The sequence below is a fragment of the Tetrahymena thermophila genome, assembly GCF_000189635.1.
Source record: "Tetrahymena thermophila SB210 genomic scaffold scf_8254460, whole genome shotgun sequence".
Taxonomy (NCBI): Eukaryota; Ciliophora; class Oligohymenophorea; order Hymenostomatida; family Tetrahymenidae; genus Tetrahymena; species Tetrahymena thermophila.
The window spans coordinates 126,338-144,319 of NW_002476237.1; the positions used below are offsets into that span (position 1 = coordinate 126,338).

The 17,982-nt window shown below is 22.2% G+C and overlaps 5 protein-coding genes across 5 annotated transcripts; 3 read left to right on the forward strand and 2 right to left on the reverse strand. All coding sequences in view use genetic code 6, as the record gives it.

Moving 5' to 3' along the window:
* Nucleotides 1-2,455: 2,455 nt before the first annotated feature.
* TTHERM_000352229 (transmembrane protein, putative) lies at nt 2,456-4,680 on the forward strand (the record flags this gene model as incomplete). Its single annotated transcript, XM_012799522.1, has 2 exons — nt 2,456-4,602; nt 4,656-4,680. 2 exons carry the CDS (start codon nt 2,456-2,458, stop codon nt 4,678-4,680), a joined length of 2,172 nt encoding a protein of 723 aa, XP_012654976.1.
* Nucleotides 4,681-6,912: 2,232 nt separating this feature from the next.
* Nucleotides 6,913-7,929, forward strand: TTHERM_00352230 (hypothetical protein; the record flags this gene model as incomplete). Its single annotated transcript, XM_001023081.2, has 1 exon — nt 6,913-7,929. The coding sequence occupies exon 1, from the start codon at nt 6,922-6,924 to the stop codon at nt 7,927-7,929; it is 1,008 nt and encodes a 335-aa protein (XP_001023081.1). The 5' UTR covers nt 6,913-6,921.
* A 1,529-nt stretch (nt 7,930-9,458) lies between these two features.
* On the forward strand, nt 9,459-12,808 carry TTHERM_00352220 (peptidase M1 family aminopeptidase; the record flags this gene model as incomplete). Its single annotated transcript, XM_001023080.3, has 7 exons — nt 9,459-9,588; nt 9,725-10,314; nt 10,434-10,614; nt 10,842-11,112; nt 11,172-11,832; nt 11,891-12,295; nt 12,350-12,808. 7 exons carry the CDS (start codon nt 9,459-9,461, stop codon nt 12,806-12,808), a joined length of 2,697 nt encoding a protein of 898 aa, XP_001023080.3.
* A 919-nt stretch (nt 12,809-13,727) lies between these two features.
* On the reverse strand, nt 13,728-16,253 carry TTHERM_00352210 (metallo-beta-lactamase domain protein; the record flags this gene model as incomplete). The annotated part of the gene is made up of 2 exons (XM_001023079.1): nt 13,728-14,683; nt 14,783-16,253. 2 exons carry the CDS (start codon nt 16,251-16,253, stop codon nt 13,728-13,730), a joined length of 2,427 nt encoding a protein of 808 aa, XP_001023079.1.
* A 401-nt stretch (nt 16,254-16,654) lies between these two features.
* On the reverse strand, nt 16,655-17,607 carry TTHERM_00352200 (transmembrane protein, putative; the record flags this gene model as incomplete). Its single annotated transcript, XM_001023078.1, has 3 exons — nt 16,655-16,687; nt 16,949-17,067; nt 17,568-17,607. 3 exons carry the CDS (start codon nt 17,605-17,607, stop codon nt 16,655-16,657), a joined length of 192 nt encoding a protein of 63 aa, XP_001023078.1.
* Between the last annotated feature and the right edge of the window lie 375 nt (nt 17,608-17,982).

Here is a 17,982-nt window from a genome sequence, read left to right on the forward strand (position 1 = left end):
ATAGATTTTGTAAAAGCTATCATGGATTGTAAGGTATTTGAAGTATTTTTTGATTTAAGATAGTTACCGAAAATATTAGAAATAAGAGATAAAACAAAAAGATTTAATCTAGTTGTTAGTATTTAATAAGATAATATTTTAAAAGAATAAGAATTATTTTATATACTCTTAAATTTTATTCATTTAAGGAAATCAAAAATGGAACAGCAATTAGGTTAGAAATTTAACTTTAACGATTTAAAATATCAAAAAGATATGCACATTAATACTTTAAAAATTAATTGTTGTGAAAACTTTTAACTTTCAAAGATCCCTTAAAATTTTACAAATATACAATGTTTAGATATAAGAAATTATAGTCTTGAAGGAATTTAAGATATTTAATTATTTTTATTTGAAATTTTAAATTTGAATTCATTAATTAGCTTCATCTTTTCTATTAATTGTTCAACTTATGATAAAAATATATTAAAATTATGGTTAAAAAGTTTAAATGAAGCAGAGTTACAAATAAAATAAGTAAGAATATTAAAAATAATTATTTAATAAGAAAAAATAAAATTAACAAATTTAATAAGATAGTCAAAAAGGCTAATCATATGTTGATTAATTAACTCATTTTTAAAATAAATATTGAAAAATTAAAATAAATATTTTGATATTTAATTTTAATGCATATGTGCTTTTTTATATTATATAATATATGCAGTTGAGGATAAATTACTATCATTTTTAATTTATTAGTTCTTAAAAAATAAAAATAAATATTCAAACCAAGCATTTTAAATTTAAAATACTAATTTTATAAAATAAGTCCATTTTCGCTTAGTGTGGTTAATATCTGAAACCAATTTTTTTGAAATGGATATATTTTTAATTTAATCTTAAAACTAAAATTTTGTAGTTATAAATTAATAAACTAATTCATTTTTTAAATACTGAAATTCAAGATTAAATATTTTTTATTTTTTTTATCTATCAGGTTAGAAACCTGCTTCAAAGCCTTTTTTTTATTTCTTTTATTTTTTTAAAATATTTATTAAATAATATTTATTATTTTACTAAATGAATATTTCTTACTCAAGAAATAATTATCAGAGAATAGCTTTTATATTTTTATTAGATTAAGATCTTGTTGAATATTAATATCTTTAAACTTTTCAATCAAAAATGAAGAAAACAATCAAAATGAAATTAAATTAATTAATATTTATTTAACTTTGAATCAATAGTAGTATTTTTGAAGAAATAATACTAATATTGAATTTATAATATTTAAAAATTATTTTAAATGAAAATTATTTTGAAATAATGATTATTTTTATATTTCTTTTTGAGCATATATTTTTAAATCAGTAACGTTTTGGTAAGCTAAAATATAATCATTTGATATTTGAGCAAAATGAGATTATGTTATTAATCAAATATTTTTAAAGCGTTATTCAATTAATAATGTTAAACATATTAAGTAATGTGCTATAATTATTAAAATATATTACTTTTAATTGTACTAATCATAAGAAAAATATAAACTACAGTAACTTTTTTAATCTACTTTATAATATCCTATCTATTCTATCTATTTGATAGTAATAACTAAAATAATATTTTCAAAAATTTAATAATTCAGAGTAATCACTGCAATAAAAATCATAACTTTTTGATAGAATTTTATACAAAACATATTTTTATAATACAAATAATATATTTATCATCAAAAAATTAATATTGATTAAATTTGAGAAATCATCAAAAAGTGAGTTCTTTAATATTTTTAAATTCTTTACCTTTTTAATAATTTAATCTTATGGATTTTGATTATAATGCTTTAGATTAATAACTTATTGAATATGTTTGTATTTTTTAACTTCCAAATCAAAAAATGATTAAATAAAAGAAAATTGAATTAAGTAAATATTTAATTAATTCAAAATAAATAAGTATCAATATAATTACTTGCAAATAATACTTAAAAATTATTTAAATCATTTACTAATTTTAAAAAAATCTATTCAGATAAATATCTTTTTATATTTTTATACTATTTTATTTGTAAGAAACAATACCTTTTGAATACTTAATCATTCCATATTTAAATAAAATCAAATTGCATTAATAAAAAAATTCTTATTAAATATAAAATCCCTTTAATCTAAAGATACAATTAATTACTTTACGTTTAGAACAACTCACCAAAAAATTAAATAATATTAAAGATATCAACTAAAGTAATTTTTCAGCTCGCTCTTGTGATAAACAGCAAATCCAAAGAATTTAAAAAGATAAAACAAGCTGTAATGTTTTAAATTTAACAATCAAGTGTAATTCCCACAATAAGAATCATCAATTTTAATTGTAAATATGTTCAAGTACAATTGATTTTAGATAATAAATAAATATTATTTTTATTTAAATATTGATTAAAACTTGAGAAACAAAATCAAAGATAAATAAAATGAATTCATTAATTTCATTTATAAAATTTGCTGACATTTTTGGACAAGGAGTTCAAATGAATTTTTAAAAAAGTCCTGCTTATAAGACAGTGTATGGAGGTTTAGTTACAATTATTATTGGTTGCTGTTTTATTTCAGGCTGCTACTTTTTTGGATCTATCCTTATTAATAGACTTGATCCTACAATTATCACTTAGGAAAGATCAGTTACTTCAGCAGCAAGAATAAATATTACTAATAATAATATTGTTGCAATGTTTGGCGTTTCTAACGGTGCTTCTGAAATTTGGTCAGACCCCACCATATTTAGGATGTATGCTGTTTAGTAAATTATGCAGATATAAAAAAACTCAGACTCAGGAATGGAGTTAAGATAGCTGATTTCCCATAACAAAACTATGAAGATCTGTGAAGAAAAAGATATAGGAATACCAAGTGTTAAGCCTTATTTTAACAAATTAAATTTAACAAACCTATATTGCTTAGATTAAGGTTAAGATATCTACATTGAAGGAGACTTTGATGCTTAGAGTTTTGCTTAAGTTTTTGTTTATGTAGAAAAGTGTTCAAATGGAACTGACCCTAATATTATTTGCAAACCTATGGATGTTATCAATTAGAAATTATAGTTGAGTAAAATACAAATATTTTTATCAAATACAATAGTAGATCCTTTAAATCATGAGGATCCCTTTTCCTCTAAGGGCATGAATTTATATACTTAGACTTCATCGAGCTTTCCAAAAGAAGTTCAACTCTATTTTACAAATCAATATATCTAAGACGATGTTGGATTCATGTTTAGGGAGATTAAAAATAAGCACAGTTTTGTTTTTACAATATAGTAAGAGACATCCTTCTTTAGTAATTATAATGTGCTTGTTCGAGTTTTAATTAGGCTTTAAAAATAAAAAGAAAATCTGATGTAAAGACGCTATTAAAAGTTTTAAGATATTGTGGCTTAAATTGGAGGGCTTATGAAATTATTAACAACCGTTGGCTCTATAATTACATACCGCTTTACTTAGCTTTATCTACATAAAGCTATAGGTGATGAGGTATTAATTTATGATGATAGGAATATTAAAAAATTTGAGACTGAAAAAGTTACAACAAAAAACAAGAAAAACAAAACAAAGCATATTAAACCTAAGCAATCTGTAATCTAAGAAATAATAAACTCAGATAAAATCCTTTCAAACAATAATATATAATAAATAAAAAGCTTTACCAATTATGAAGAAGGTGAATAAAGAAATGGTGGAGATTCTAATTAAGCAGATAATAACTTAGAAACCAAAAAAAACAAGCTTGAAAAAATAGACATATATGAGTAACCCAACTTTTCTTAAATAATTTTTTAAAAATCAAAACATTTATTAACGACAATTTAGTATTAAAAATTCTTTAATATTATTAAAAATAAAATAAAATACAACTTTTATGATTATTTTAAGCAACTTTTTGCTAAGAGTTTGCAAAATAATGATAATCGAGCTAAACTGGTTTAAAAAGGAATGTAAATGATAGAATAATAACTAGATATTACCTATATTATTAATAAACTAAATGAAATAGATAAGCTTAAAGCTGTAATTTTTAATAAAGATTAATTAAAAATATTTGATTGTATCCCAAAACCCATTGTGTCTGATGAATAATTATTCAATAAATAATAAAAGGGGAATATATATTTAGACAAAAATAGAATTAGAGAATAAATTACTGATATTTAAATGTAAAGTCCGAAGTAGTTTGTATATTATGATATTCATACTTAAAGAAGCGAGCAGTCAAAAGTTGATGATGCTATTTAGGGGCTTTAAAATATAATTAATAATAAATATCTAACAAAAATAGATAAAAATTTAATCTAAATTATAGATCCAAATATTTTAAATAGCTACTAATATTAATAATAAAATAAATTACCAAGATTTTAAAATATTGATATTTACTCAAAAAGCTAAAACGATTCTATTTTCATAGATTATTAAGAATGTATTGATGAAAAAATAGTCAGCTAATCACCAGAAACTGTTAAAAATTTAAATATAAATACTCAATAATTAAATCAGTAGTTTACAATATCACTAAGTAATGTTAAATCCCAAAGTAAAACTATTTATTCATAAAATAAACTCAAGTAAATTATTTTATTGTATTTTTCTTTTAGCAATATCTTTATTTAATAAATAGGTAACCTGATAGGACTGAAGAGTGATCAACAACCCAATCATTATCCTAACCCATACTATATACATTTCTTAAGTTTTATATGTTATACAATTTATTTAAAATTGAAGTTTATCTTAATAAAAGTTTTATTCAAGTAACCAAAATATTCTTTCATTTTGTAAAAGATATTTTGTTTAAACTATGATAATTCAAATAAAAAAAATAATTTAGGTAATTGTTTTGAAAAATAATATTATTTTACTATTTATTTTATAAAGTTTCTTATCAAATACAAGTTATTTTTAATTAGTCTCTTTTATTAAATTAAATTGATAGATTTTTCATTTTAAAATATTAAAAAATTAATAATTTAAAATATTTTTAAATAAAATCTCTCATTCAAAAATAAATGAAAAAAAATTATAAAAATTCATCAAATTTTGTTACTTTTTGAATAAAAAATTTTGAAAAGTCCTAAAAGATTATACTAATTAAGGTTTTAAATAAATTAAAATTTAACCAAGTTTTATAAAAACTTTTCTTTTGTTTCTCTTTTATTGTATATAAAAATAAATAATTAATATGATAAAATATTTTGAATAAGAAAATGTTTTTAAATGAATGATAAATTACTAATATCTTCAATTTAAATATGAATAATATCAAAAATAAATTTAGTACACCAGCATGAAAAAATATGAATAAAGGTGAAACTTAAGTGATTCGTATATTAATATATCTAATTTTATATTGGTTAAATTAAAAATTTTTCTTTATATTTTTTGAAGGACAAGTTATAATTTAATGTTTTTAAAGGTTCGTTACTTTACTCCAATTAAAATAGTTTGAATAATTCTACTTTAATAATGACAAATTTTTACAAGAATAAAAAAGCAAAATAAATAACATTTATCTTTACTAGTGATTAGCAAAGATTTAAGATTTGACGTTATAAGTTTTTAATTTATTTATAAATATTCTTTCATACATTTTTATTTAGAATAAATACATGGCTAAATTGTACAAAATACTATCAAAAGTTATTTGATTTAATTAAAATTTAAGAAGAAGATATATTAATATATGAAAGAAATAAATTCCAAGCAATTGATTTTATTTTAAATTAGTTAACTAACATCAAATTATATGAAATTGTTTTACATTTTAAATAATTTGAAAAAAGCCAATTTTATATCTAAAGCTTTAAATAAAGTATTTTAAATTTTTTTATGAAATAATAAAAAGCTTAAAGATGAATCTGATTGATTGTATTTTAGTGAATAAAGAGGCAAAAGTATATAAAAATGAGCTATTTTAAATATAATTAAGGTTTTTTATTGCATAAAAGATTTTTGGAAAGACAAGAAATTTTCTGTTCGTGTTCAAAGAAATACATTGATAAAATATAAATAAGTATGTAGACCTACCTAAATTGACTGTACTATTTTTAATTCTTTTATTATTGTGAATTTTAATTTTGTTCTTTAATATTTAAAATTATGTAAAAACTTAAAGAAAAAATTTTAGGATTGTATGACAACTTTTGTACTTATGAAATAGTGATACATTTTTTAACTTGTTGGATATAAATATGCCCATCAACAAATAGAAATAGAATTTATTAAATTTTTAAAAATTTAATAGAAAATACAGTAGCTTAATTTATTCATAATGGAATTATAACAGTTTTACCTGCAAAAAATTTCAAAATACAAAATAAATTATTTAAAGATTTTATTCATCTTTTAAATACCTTCAATCTTAAATACATAATTATTTTTTAAAAATATTTTTTTAAGGTTTCTTATCTTTATATTAATTCTGATATTTAAAAATGTTTGATAAAGTGTTGAAAATCCAATAATTTCACTAAACCAGATCAAAAAAATACCTTCAGGAAAATGGCAGATATCAAAAACATTAAGAAAATTTAAGTTTTAAATTTTGATAGACTAAAATAAGAATATTAATTCAACTTATAAGAGGGAAAATACAAAATTATTTAGAAGCTTACTTCATGTAACCAAATAAAATTAGATAGAAAAAATTGTTATAATTCTAAAAAGTAAATACCTTTAATTACAATTTTCTGCTCAATTAATTTGTAAGATAAGAATGGTAAAAAGGATAATGTGGTAATTAATAAGTAGCTCATAAAAGTATGTTAATAATTTTTAATTTCTTATCGCACTTACAGTTTTTAATAAATGAAAGATTTAAATCTGTCTTATCTCAAACTAAATTTATAAACATTAGTAATTCGAAAAAATATTTAAAAAAAATTCAAATGATAAAAATTGTTATCTTTGCTTTTTGTTTGGGATTAGTACTTTCAAATACTATCTCACTACCTTTGACATTCAATTCACATGGTCTTGGAATTGAAGTCAGATATGGTACTTAATAGTGTCCAACATTCATGGTTATTGATACTTTTTCCTGTGATTTCCAAGTCTTTGATAAAGAATCTAGTCAATGTGGAATAAATGAGCTGAAAATAAAGGACAAGAACTATTATAACGCTCCTTTCTAAATTGGATAAATTAGTACTGAACTTAATTTCACTATTCCTAATAGTGATAAAGGTCTAAGTTTGTTTTGTCTTGCACCAGTTGCTTAATCATTTAATGTAATTTAAGAATTATATGACTAAAAGCTTATCAACAACAGGACTTTCTTTTTCAATGTGACAAATTTAGACAATTCAATTGCATAAGAAAGTATTGATGTTGGCTTTCTTAATATTGGTGAACCTGATTATTCACTCATTAAATCTGGAACTAAAGCCAATTAATTGAAAAGTTATGATTATGAGCATAGATATTCTATTCGTGGATCTAATAAATTCAGATATGATGGTGAATCTATTCCTCTACATTCAATTTAAACAGACTAATATTTCCCATTTGAGTTTTCCTATATTTAAAATTGCATCACATTAAATAAAAAGTCTATTAAAGCTATGCTCAAAGCATTTGAATTAAAAGCAATCAAATATAGCAAATACAATGAAGGAGATATTTATGTGGATAAAATCGAAGGAATGGGTGATTTTGAATTTGATTTATATTAAGAAGATGGATAAATTTTTACTGTTTCTTTGGCTCCTCAAGAATATTCTGAAAGACAATCTGATGGAACATACTATTTAAGATTTTGTGAACCTTTTGGTAAAGTTGGCTAATAAGTTGTATTAGGATAGTAGATCTTTAATAAATATTATGTAGGATATAACTTAGATCATAACTCTAACTTTATTGCTGAAAAAGCTCAAATTTAAATTGAATAAATTTGATTTAAAAAAGTGATATAGTAATAAAACAAGTATTTTTATATAAATTTAATTCATGTAAAGGTATTAAATAAATGGTTTAATTTGAATACATTTATTTAAGTTTTATTCTCAGTATATGATTGATTAATATATTTTTAGCTTTCTTTATAAATAAGATATTAAAATTATTTTTAAAATTGTTTTTATTAATTTCAACAAAACTATATGTAATAAAATAAATAATCAATTACAATATTTCCAAAGACATACTTTATATAAAAGATACTACAATTCAAATTGTCTTATTTGGGCACTTTTTTCTAGTGGACACCTCTCTACAGTGCTAAATTATTTTATCCAAAAAACTAATTTTTATTTAAATTTGTATATTATGGGTACATTTTTATGTAGGTACGTTTTAAAAGTCTCTCCTTATTGGGCTAATTTTTTGGCCTCAAGATGACAAGTATAGATAGACAAATGGTACTTTATTACCATTTTCTTAATATCTTAATTAAAAACTTTTAGTTTCTTCATTTACACATTATAAATTTTAAAAAACAATTATAAATACTCACTCAATGATTAGGTTCAATTTATTTCAAATACTTATGACAAAATTTATTTAAAAAATTTTTGTTTCTAATAGCACAATACAGACCTCTTTAAAAAAAATAATTTTTTTTAGCAAATGAATTTCTTTGATAAAGAGAGAAAGTAATTAAATTTAATCATATATTAAAATTTTTCTTTAAACAAGAAGGTTTAATTCCATATTTTACCATTTTTTTAATAATTTATTAAATCGCTTATTTATGAAATAAATTATTTAAATTTAATTAAAAACTAGTAAATAGCCATCAAAATTCTTTTTTGGCTAATAGTATTTATACTTTTTTATGAATAAATATCACCAAATATTTGTAAGGAAGCTTTAAAAGCTATTTTTATTGATTAGCTTTTAGTAATTTAATTTTTGTTAATTGTGGATTGATAATTTTTAAGTATTAATTTGAATCATTGCTTATGCGATCTTAATGTACTTTAAGATATTGCTAAATTTTTAAAAATTTATAAAGGTATTTCATTTTTTGATAAGAAAATTAAGTACAAAAAAAAGATTTAATAAGCTAAATAAAATAAAAAACTCTCTTCTCAATTAAATTTGATAATATAAATAATTGAATCTTTTTTTAGTATTCTTAAACGATAGGAAATAAAATTAATAATTTATTTTGCTAAAATTTTATTAAAAATAAAATATTATTTTAATTTGTAATCATATTCTTTTTAAATAAACGAAGTATTTAAAATAAAAAAATACATTCGAAATATCTTTTTTGGGTTTCAAAAGAAAGATTAATTAAGTACTTTAGATAGAAATTAAAATTTTAAACGAATAATTACTCATTTTTTGACGAGAGTACGCCAAATTAAATACTCTGAATTAAAAAGATCCGAATATTTTATTAAAATCAATTAAAAAATTATAAATTGTTAAATCAAAAACTTTGAAAAATATCTTTTATTAGCAAGGAACAAAAGTTAAAATGGAAATTGAGAAACCCAATTTTATGACTTAAGAACAAGCTGAAAAGCGTTATAGTATGATCAAGTAAGGATCTATTAACTATAACCTTCATTTGGCATTAGAAAAAGGAACAACTTTTAGAGGATTAGGTAATATGATAGTTTCTTAGTTCATAATTAAAAGATTAGAAAAACATTTAATATTCGCTTTGGCAAAAAATTGAGCATAGTTAAATTAACAATATTTGTAACTATGTAAATGAACTAATTTATTTTAATAAAAAAGTTGAGGCAAGCTTCGAAACTTTGAATCTCACTGAAGATTTATTCATCGATTTCAGAGGAAACGATTTGTTTAAAATAGTCATCAATGGAAACGAGATCAGCTAAGACAAGCCTAATTTTGCTCACGTTTTTGATGGGTTATTCATTAAGCTCCCACTCAATCACCTTAAAAGCAACGAAAAGAACACTGTCACTATTGTATATTAAAATAAATATGCTGATGATGGTCTAGGCTTACACTCTTTCACAGATACTGATGGAAAACAATATATCTATTCTTAATGTGAGTCTTTCTGGTGTAATCGTATCTTCCCTAATTTTGACTAACCTAATCTCAAAGCAACTATGAAATTAACTGCAGTTTATCCAAATGATTGGATTATGCTTTCTAACTAATTTGCTGAATAATAAGGGGCTTTTAATAAGGAAAGTTTCACTTCTGCTGGAAGCAATGCAGATATACTTCTCTAAGGAATGTCATTAGAAAATAAGAATATTTCTTACTTCAAGACCACTTAAATTCTTCCTACTTATCTTTTCGGCTTCGCTGCTGGTCCTTATGTGGTCATCAAAGGACCTAATTCATATAACGTAAAAAAAAATATTTTTTTTTTATAAACTTATTGAGGTTTTTAAATATAATTATTTGGAAGTTAAATATTATAAAAAAAAGATAATATTTATATGCTTATTAAATATATTTAAATTAGAATATCCCTATGAATGTCTACTGCAGAGAATCATCACTTCCTTATTTGTAGAAATATTCTGATTTCATTTTCGAAATTACTAATGAATGCATGAGATTCTTTGTTGAATTTTTCGGATACCCTTATCCATTTGAAAAATATGACTAAATTTTCTGTCCTGAATTCAATTGTGGTGCAATGGGTAAATAAATAAATAAATAAATAAATAAATAAAGATATTTTGATTTTTTTTAAATATCCATCAAAAATAAAAAAGTTTTTACTTAGATTAATTGCAAATTTGCTATTTTAATTATAGATGTTTACTAGTATTTTATTAGAATTTAGTGTTTTATAAATTAAAAATAAATTAATTAATTAATGAATGTAAATGTATTTAATTAATTATTCAATTTTCATATAAATTAGAAAACGCTGGTTTGGTTACTTTTAATGATACTAGATTCGTATTCAAAGAGGAAATTTCAGACACAAGAATGACTGTTTTCTTGAATGTTATTGCCCATGAATTATGTCACCATTGGTTTGGTAATCTTGTTACCATGAAGTGGTGGAATGACTTGTGGCTTAATGAATCATTCGCCGATTTTATGGGTCACTTTGTTTTGACTAAAATTTCATCAAAAATTAGACGTATTGCTGATGGTTTTGTGCTATTCAATAACAGAAAAGTTTGGGGGTAAAAAGAATCTTTTTTAATTCTTTAATTAAAATTAAATTTTTTTGATATCTAATTAGTTATAACACTGATCAACAAATAACAACACATCCAATTGCTGGTGATGTTCCAAACACAGAAGTAGCTGAAAATATCTTCGATGGTATTACCTATGCCAAGGGTGCTTCCACTCTTAGATAACTTCTTTCATTAATCGGAGAATAAAACTTTTCTTCTGCTATGAAGCGTTACTTCAATAAGTTTGCTTTCAAAAACGCAGACTTAAATGATTTCATTGAAAACCTTGATGTCGAATTCCAAACATTGAATTTAGGTTTCAGTTTGAAGGAATGGTAATAAGAATGGATTTCCACTGCTGGTTTGAATGAATGCTAGCCTGAATTCGATCCTAACAACTAGAATTCACACGCTTGTCTCTGCATCCACTAAACATGTGCCCTTGAAATGCATCCTACTCTCAGAAGACACAATATGAAGGTTGCATTCTTCGATGAAAATTGCAATATCACTGAATAGACTGTTATCTTAAAGCCTGCTGAAAAGACAACCATTGAATACGATGGCTCAAAGAATTTCAAAGCTGTCCTCTTGAACTATGGAGACTATGCTTTCATAAAGACAATTTTAGATCCTGTTTCTCTTACTTTCTTATAACACAATCTTCACAAAATATCTGATGTTCTTACTCGTACTCTTATATGGAAGGCTTTCTATGATATGGTAAAAATAAAAAAAACAAAATTTCTTCATAAATTTTTTAATATTAATTGTAATAAAGGCTAGAGATGGCAAGATATCTTCTGAATAATATGTTGATATCTTTATTAGCTGTATCAAAAACGAAGTAAGTGAAGAAATAGTAGCTCCTTAATTTACTTACTTATCTAATATTGTTAGCTTATTTACTCCTCTTAAATATAAATCAATTTTGAAATAAAAATTATTTTCTTTCTGTTACAATTTCCTCTTATCTACTTCTAAGGAACAAAAGAATAAAATTATTACAATCAAGACTGCTCTTATTTAATATGCTGATTCTTAAGAATAAATATCTTCACTAGTCTAATGGTTTAAAGGATAAAATAAAGAGCTTGAAGGATTCGAAATTGGAAATGAAGGCGAATGGCAAATTGTATGCCTTGCTCACTAATCTTCACAATATACCTTATAAGAAAAGAAGCAAGTAAATTTTTATACAATTATTATAATTACTTAACTTAATTACTAAATTTAATAGATCTTTGATGAATAACTGAAGAAAGATTCTTCTGATACCTCTAAGAATATGGAACAAAAATGCAGAGCAATTGTAGCTTCTGCTGAAGAGAGATAAGTTTTATGGAATTAATATATTAATAAGCTAGAATTCTCTTAAAGAATTCTTTAAAATTCTATGGAAGGATTTGTTAGCACCAAGGATTCTGATTTAATCAAACCTTACAATGAAAAATTCTTCGCAGACATTAAAGTTGTTTATGCAAACCAAATTCCTGAATATGCAAGTATTGTATATGATAGCTTACAACCTCAAAGCGATGATCTTGATTGGCTTATTGCTTAATACACTAATGTGTTATCTAGTGTCCCCTCCACTCAAGTATTCTTTACTCGTCGTCTTAAAGAAACCCTTGACTTACTCCAAAGAAAGAAGAGAGCATTTACATGTTTCTACTAAAGAACTCAACTTCAAGTATGATTAAGAAAAATACAATTTATTTTTTAAACTCAATCCTTGTATTCAAAATCTATTAATAAAAAAGTGTTGTTTTTTTAATGTTTTAAATGTATAGTTAGTTATTAAATAAGCTTGATAATAAAGTTGGAATCATACTTTTTTTTTATTTTTGTTTTGTACCAAGAATTAATATATTAATATATTTTAATGTAAGTTCTAAAATTTATTTTAAATTTTTAACTAATTTAACCATTAATAATAAATATTATTAGATTTGAAAATGAAATACTTAAATATATAGCCGTTCCTAGTTTTAAAATTCTGCTGATAGGATATATGTAATAAGCGGAGTTTGTAAAAATAATAAAAAATTTGTTAAAATTTGATAAAAAATGTATGATATAATTAATGAAAATATTGCATTAATAAAATTAATTTAAAAACATAAAAATTAAATGAAATATTGCCTTCTGCACCTACACAGTTAGCAATATTTTAATTCTAGGATTAATTATATAATGGACTTTTTTTTAATTTTACAAAATTGAAACAAAATAAAATAAATAAATAAATTTATTTTAAGTTGAAGCTTAATTATTTATTTGAAAGGTCAAAAAATTTAGTTTAAATTAAGAAAAATTAATTTCCAACTCAAAAATAGTTTGTTAAAATAAAATCTAATTATTTTATTAATTAATTTATTTTAATTGTTTTTTAACAAAAATTTAATTTTTTAGAAGTTAAATTTAATTACTAATTATATAATAAAAATACCAAAAAAGGTTTAATTTAGAATTTAAATGATTATAAAATAATTATTATTAGAATATTTTAATCTTAAAACATATTTTATTTATTTCACAAAAGAATAAACTAGTATTAATTTAAATGTTATAATAAATACATGATTAAGTTAAAAATAATTATATTTTCATAGAATTCAGTTCTTCTTGTAAATATATCCAACAGCTTTGGTAATTGGAACAAGTTCATAGAAATTCGAAAGCCTAAATCTTAGAAAATCGTAGGCCATAACTGTATTGTTTTAAGCAAAATCAATAAATTCTTTTGTTTATCCTTCTTCATGTATTTTCAAGAGTTTATGTCTCTTTGAGATATGAGTCAAGAGAATATTTTTTGATAGTGACTGCAATGCTACATCAATAGCCTCAGTAACTGTGCTATGCAAAGCCTTTTCAGCTAAATCAACTTCATCATGTTAGTAAGTAGATTCGTGAATAATAAGCGATGAGTTATTAGCTGCTTCTATGAACTTTTTGCAAGGACGAGTATCTCCTGTATAAGAAATTTTAGTTTGATAAGGATCATCTGCCTCTAAAACATATCCATAAGCTTACTAGCAATGAATAACTGGTATCATTTTCAAAGAAGAATACCCTACTTCTTTAAGTTTTAATTTCAACCCTTCAATATTTTAATTAAGGCGTTCTGCGTTAGAAGTTAAGATTTCTCCTATTCTTTTATTTCTAATTATAGCTTTATCTTCCTCATATGTGTTGTATTGTGCTTTTTGGCAATCAAATTCTAACTTTTTAAATCCATGAGTGGCATATTCAGAGAAATCATCATTATTATATGATTAAATATAAACTTCATTAAATAAAATATCTCCTTCCATGTGTCTTAAAGCATCTACCCATGTAGCCATGTCCCAAGGTAATACTATATAAATAGGATCATCACTATATTTGATACCTCTCTTTCTTTAAACCTCTTGCCTTCTCCAAATTACCTCTTAAAACCCCATGTAGTGGTCAGCATGGAAATGAGAAATCAAAATAATTTTAATTTTTAAAAGTTCTTCATCTATTTTTTTATTTCCGTATATTCCTAATAATTAGAAATAGGTTCCATCACCTGCATCTAACATTATACCTATTTTTTTAAATATTTTAGAGTTATATAGATTTGTCTATTAATATTATATATAACTTTTCTTTTTTTGATATAAAAATTTGAAGAAAAAAAAATTACTTGTATCATTTTTTTCATTTTTAACAAGGATAGAGCTGTTGTTTCTATATTTTGATGGCAAAGCACATGTTGTGCCTAAAAGAATTATTTCAGGATCAAATCTTTTATCGTCAATTTGTTTTTTTTAAGCTTCCATATTTTATTATGCATTTAGTGAGTTTTGTTTGAGCTCATTCACTAAATTTAAATAATTTTAATTATAGACAATAGTTTTATTTAACTCATTAGAAACTACAGCGTCTAAAGGAATGTAATCATTATTTGAACCACTTACAGTAAATTCAAAATTTCTTTTAGATAATTAAAGATTCTTTATATCAGGAAACAATTGATTCAAAGTAAGAAGCTAATTATCCTGTTTATTGTCTTACTACTTAATAAACTGGCTTTAAACAGTTGAAATATTTAAGAAATGTTCACTAAAGTCTTCATAAAGTTTAGATACTACCTTTTGATGTCTGTAAGGAACATTTATAATATCATAATGATTATCTTGAATTACTTCTTAAAAGCCTGGACTAATAAAAATGTGCTGGACATTAGCCTCAAATTTGCTTAAGAATTCTTTGTATTTTGGTAAAGAAACAACTTCTTAAGGAGCCATATGAACAACAAGAATTAATTGATTATCTTAAGAAGGTGCATATAAAATCTTATTGTTAGAAATAGCTTCATCTAAAATCGATTCTTTTTAGCAGTCAAACAAAAGTACACTATTACCTCTTTTATCCTCACTTTTAACATCATCTAGCTTGACTGTTTCTCCTGTTTCTAACTAAACTTCTCCATTTTACATTAGATTTTTCATTTAATTTTTAGGAATTTTAAACTTATCAAGTTTTTCTTTATCTAATTTTCCTTTAACTGGAGGAAGATTTATTTAGTAAGCAAGACATTTTTAATCATCAAAGGCTATGTAATCAAGTGTAATTTATTCTTGGCCTTTAATTACTCTATTGTGAGCATCAACAATAGAAGCGGGATCAGTGATGAGTTTTTCATTAAGGTTTTGTTTTATAAATTCATTCCATTTTTCAACATAATAATGCTAATTGAATTCTTAAGGCTTTCCATACTTTAACTTCCTAGAAGCAGTTATATCATTAACTCCTACAATTTTTTCATTAGTTGAAAGATCATAGAAGCTATAACTTACAAATCTAGTATAAGGGCATCTAAATTTGTCAAATATTTTTACTAAATTTTTTGGCCCAAAAATTTTAGTCCCAAAGGAGGCATCACTTCCATACATAGACGTTATTAAGTTTTAAATACCATTCATACAATCAAAAGTATTTCTAGTGAAAAAAATGTTCATATTAGTAACTAACTTAACATTGTGCTATTTGTAATATCTCAGAAACGGTTCTCCCATATTAAACAAGAACTTATGTTTCCCATGAGAAATAATAATGCAGGGGTTTCTTTCATCACTATAATTCTAGAGGATTTGCAAGGTTACGCGAGTCATTTTTTAAATCTTTATTGTATTATTTGAAAGCAATTTTATTTGTTTTAATTTTAATTCAATAAAAATCAGTAATTTAATAGCAAATAAATCTTATGAATACTAATTATTTATACTTAAAAGAATTTTTTTTATTTTATAGATAGATACTTTAAGAAACTTATAATTTATCTATCATCAATTCTTTTGTTTGATCTTTCTTTCTTATTTCGAAGACACTTTAATTCTACTTTGATAATTATTAAACTAAAAAATATAATGAAGAATGATTTATTTGTTAACTTGAATACAATTAACTTTTTTATCCAAATATAAAATGGTTTTTTAAAAAGATAATTTTGAAAATAATTACTTAAAACTAAGAATAATTTATTAAATATTTTGAATAATTAATTTATTTATAATCAAATTAATTTAGAATTATTTTTGTTACATTCCTAAAAAATGAAATATTTTAATAATGATTGATTTATTTAATATTTTTATGAGATTTGATTTACTTATTATTTTAATTCTAATTTTTAAAATGAAAAAATTTATTATAAAAAGATTAGAGTTTCTTTCTTTCTTTATAAAAAAATTTAGGATTAAATTTTTTAAAAAAATTTTTAATAATAATTTTATTTTAGGTTTTTAATTATTATGAAATAAATATGTTTTTATCAAAATATTTCAATAATTAAAATTTATTTGCTTACAATTACCATTATTCCTGTCATAAAGTTAATAATTCTTAATAGTTCTCCTTAAACGTGTAATCTCAATTTTTCTAAAAAAAACATTCTAGATCTGTTAAGAATTTAAGAAATATATAGACCTAAATTAAATCTTTTATTAATCTTAATTTTCTTCTAGAACTAAAATTTATATTTTGCTATGTACTCTGGTTGAAATTATAAATATAATTTTTTATAAATTTAAAGCTTATAAATTAATCAAGATTCCGCTAACTTAAGCTAACTTAAGCCTTTTAAAAAATTAAAATAATAAAAATTTTATGGTTATTCAAAAAGAAGCAATTTAATGGCTGAGATATTTTATTTTCAGCTAAATATTTACAAATTTCAAACATATGAAATTAAAAAAATATTTAATTTTTAATTTTAGTTTTATTTTAAAATTAACTCTTTAATATCAAGTGAAATGAAATTTATCAATTAGATATTTTTAGATAAATTTAAAAATTAATAGATTAAAGTATTACACATTGCTAATAAATAATGTGTAAGTTTTTAAAAGCAAAATTAGCATATCAATATTAAAAACAAAAATTTATGGTAATATCTTCTTTTTATTTAAAGTAAACTGAATACTTACATATAATAAAAGGAAAAAAATTTAAGAAGATGAAATCCATTTATATATTTTATTTAATTTTAAAAGTGCAAGTTTACTTTATCAAACATAAACAATCTACCCTACTTACTAATGTAAAAATAAATATGTATTTATTTTTAGTTCATTTTAATTAGAGATCTATCTATCATTTTATTATTGAAATCATACTAGCCTTTGTTAATTAAATATATTTCAAAAACATTTAAGTTACTTATTGAAAAGAAATTCTGACTTTTTAAAATAAAAATTAGTATTTTTTTAACTTCGCTTTATAATATAAGATAAATGTTAGTAAAAGAAATATCTGGCTTTGGTTGAGGTAAAATTGGTTATTGGTGTGAAATTTACAGTGTTTAATGCTTATCTATGGTGGTAGTGGACTTAACTTAATCTT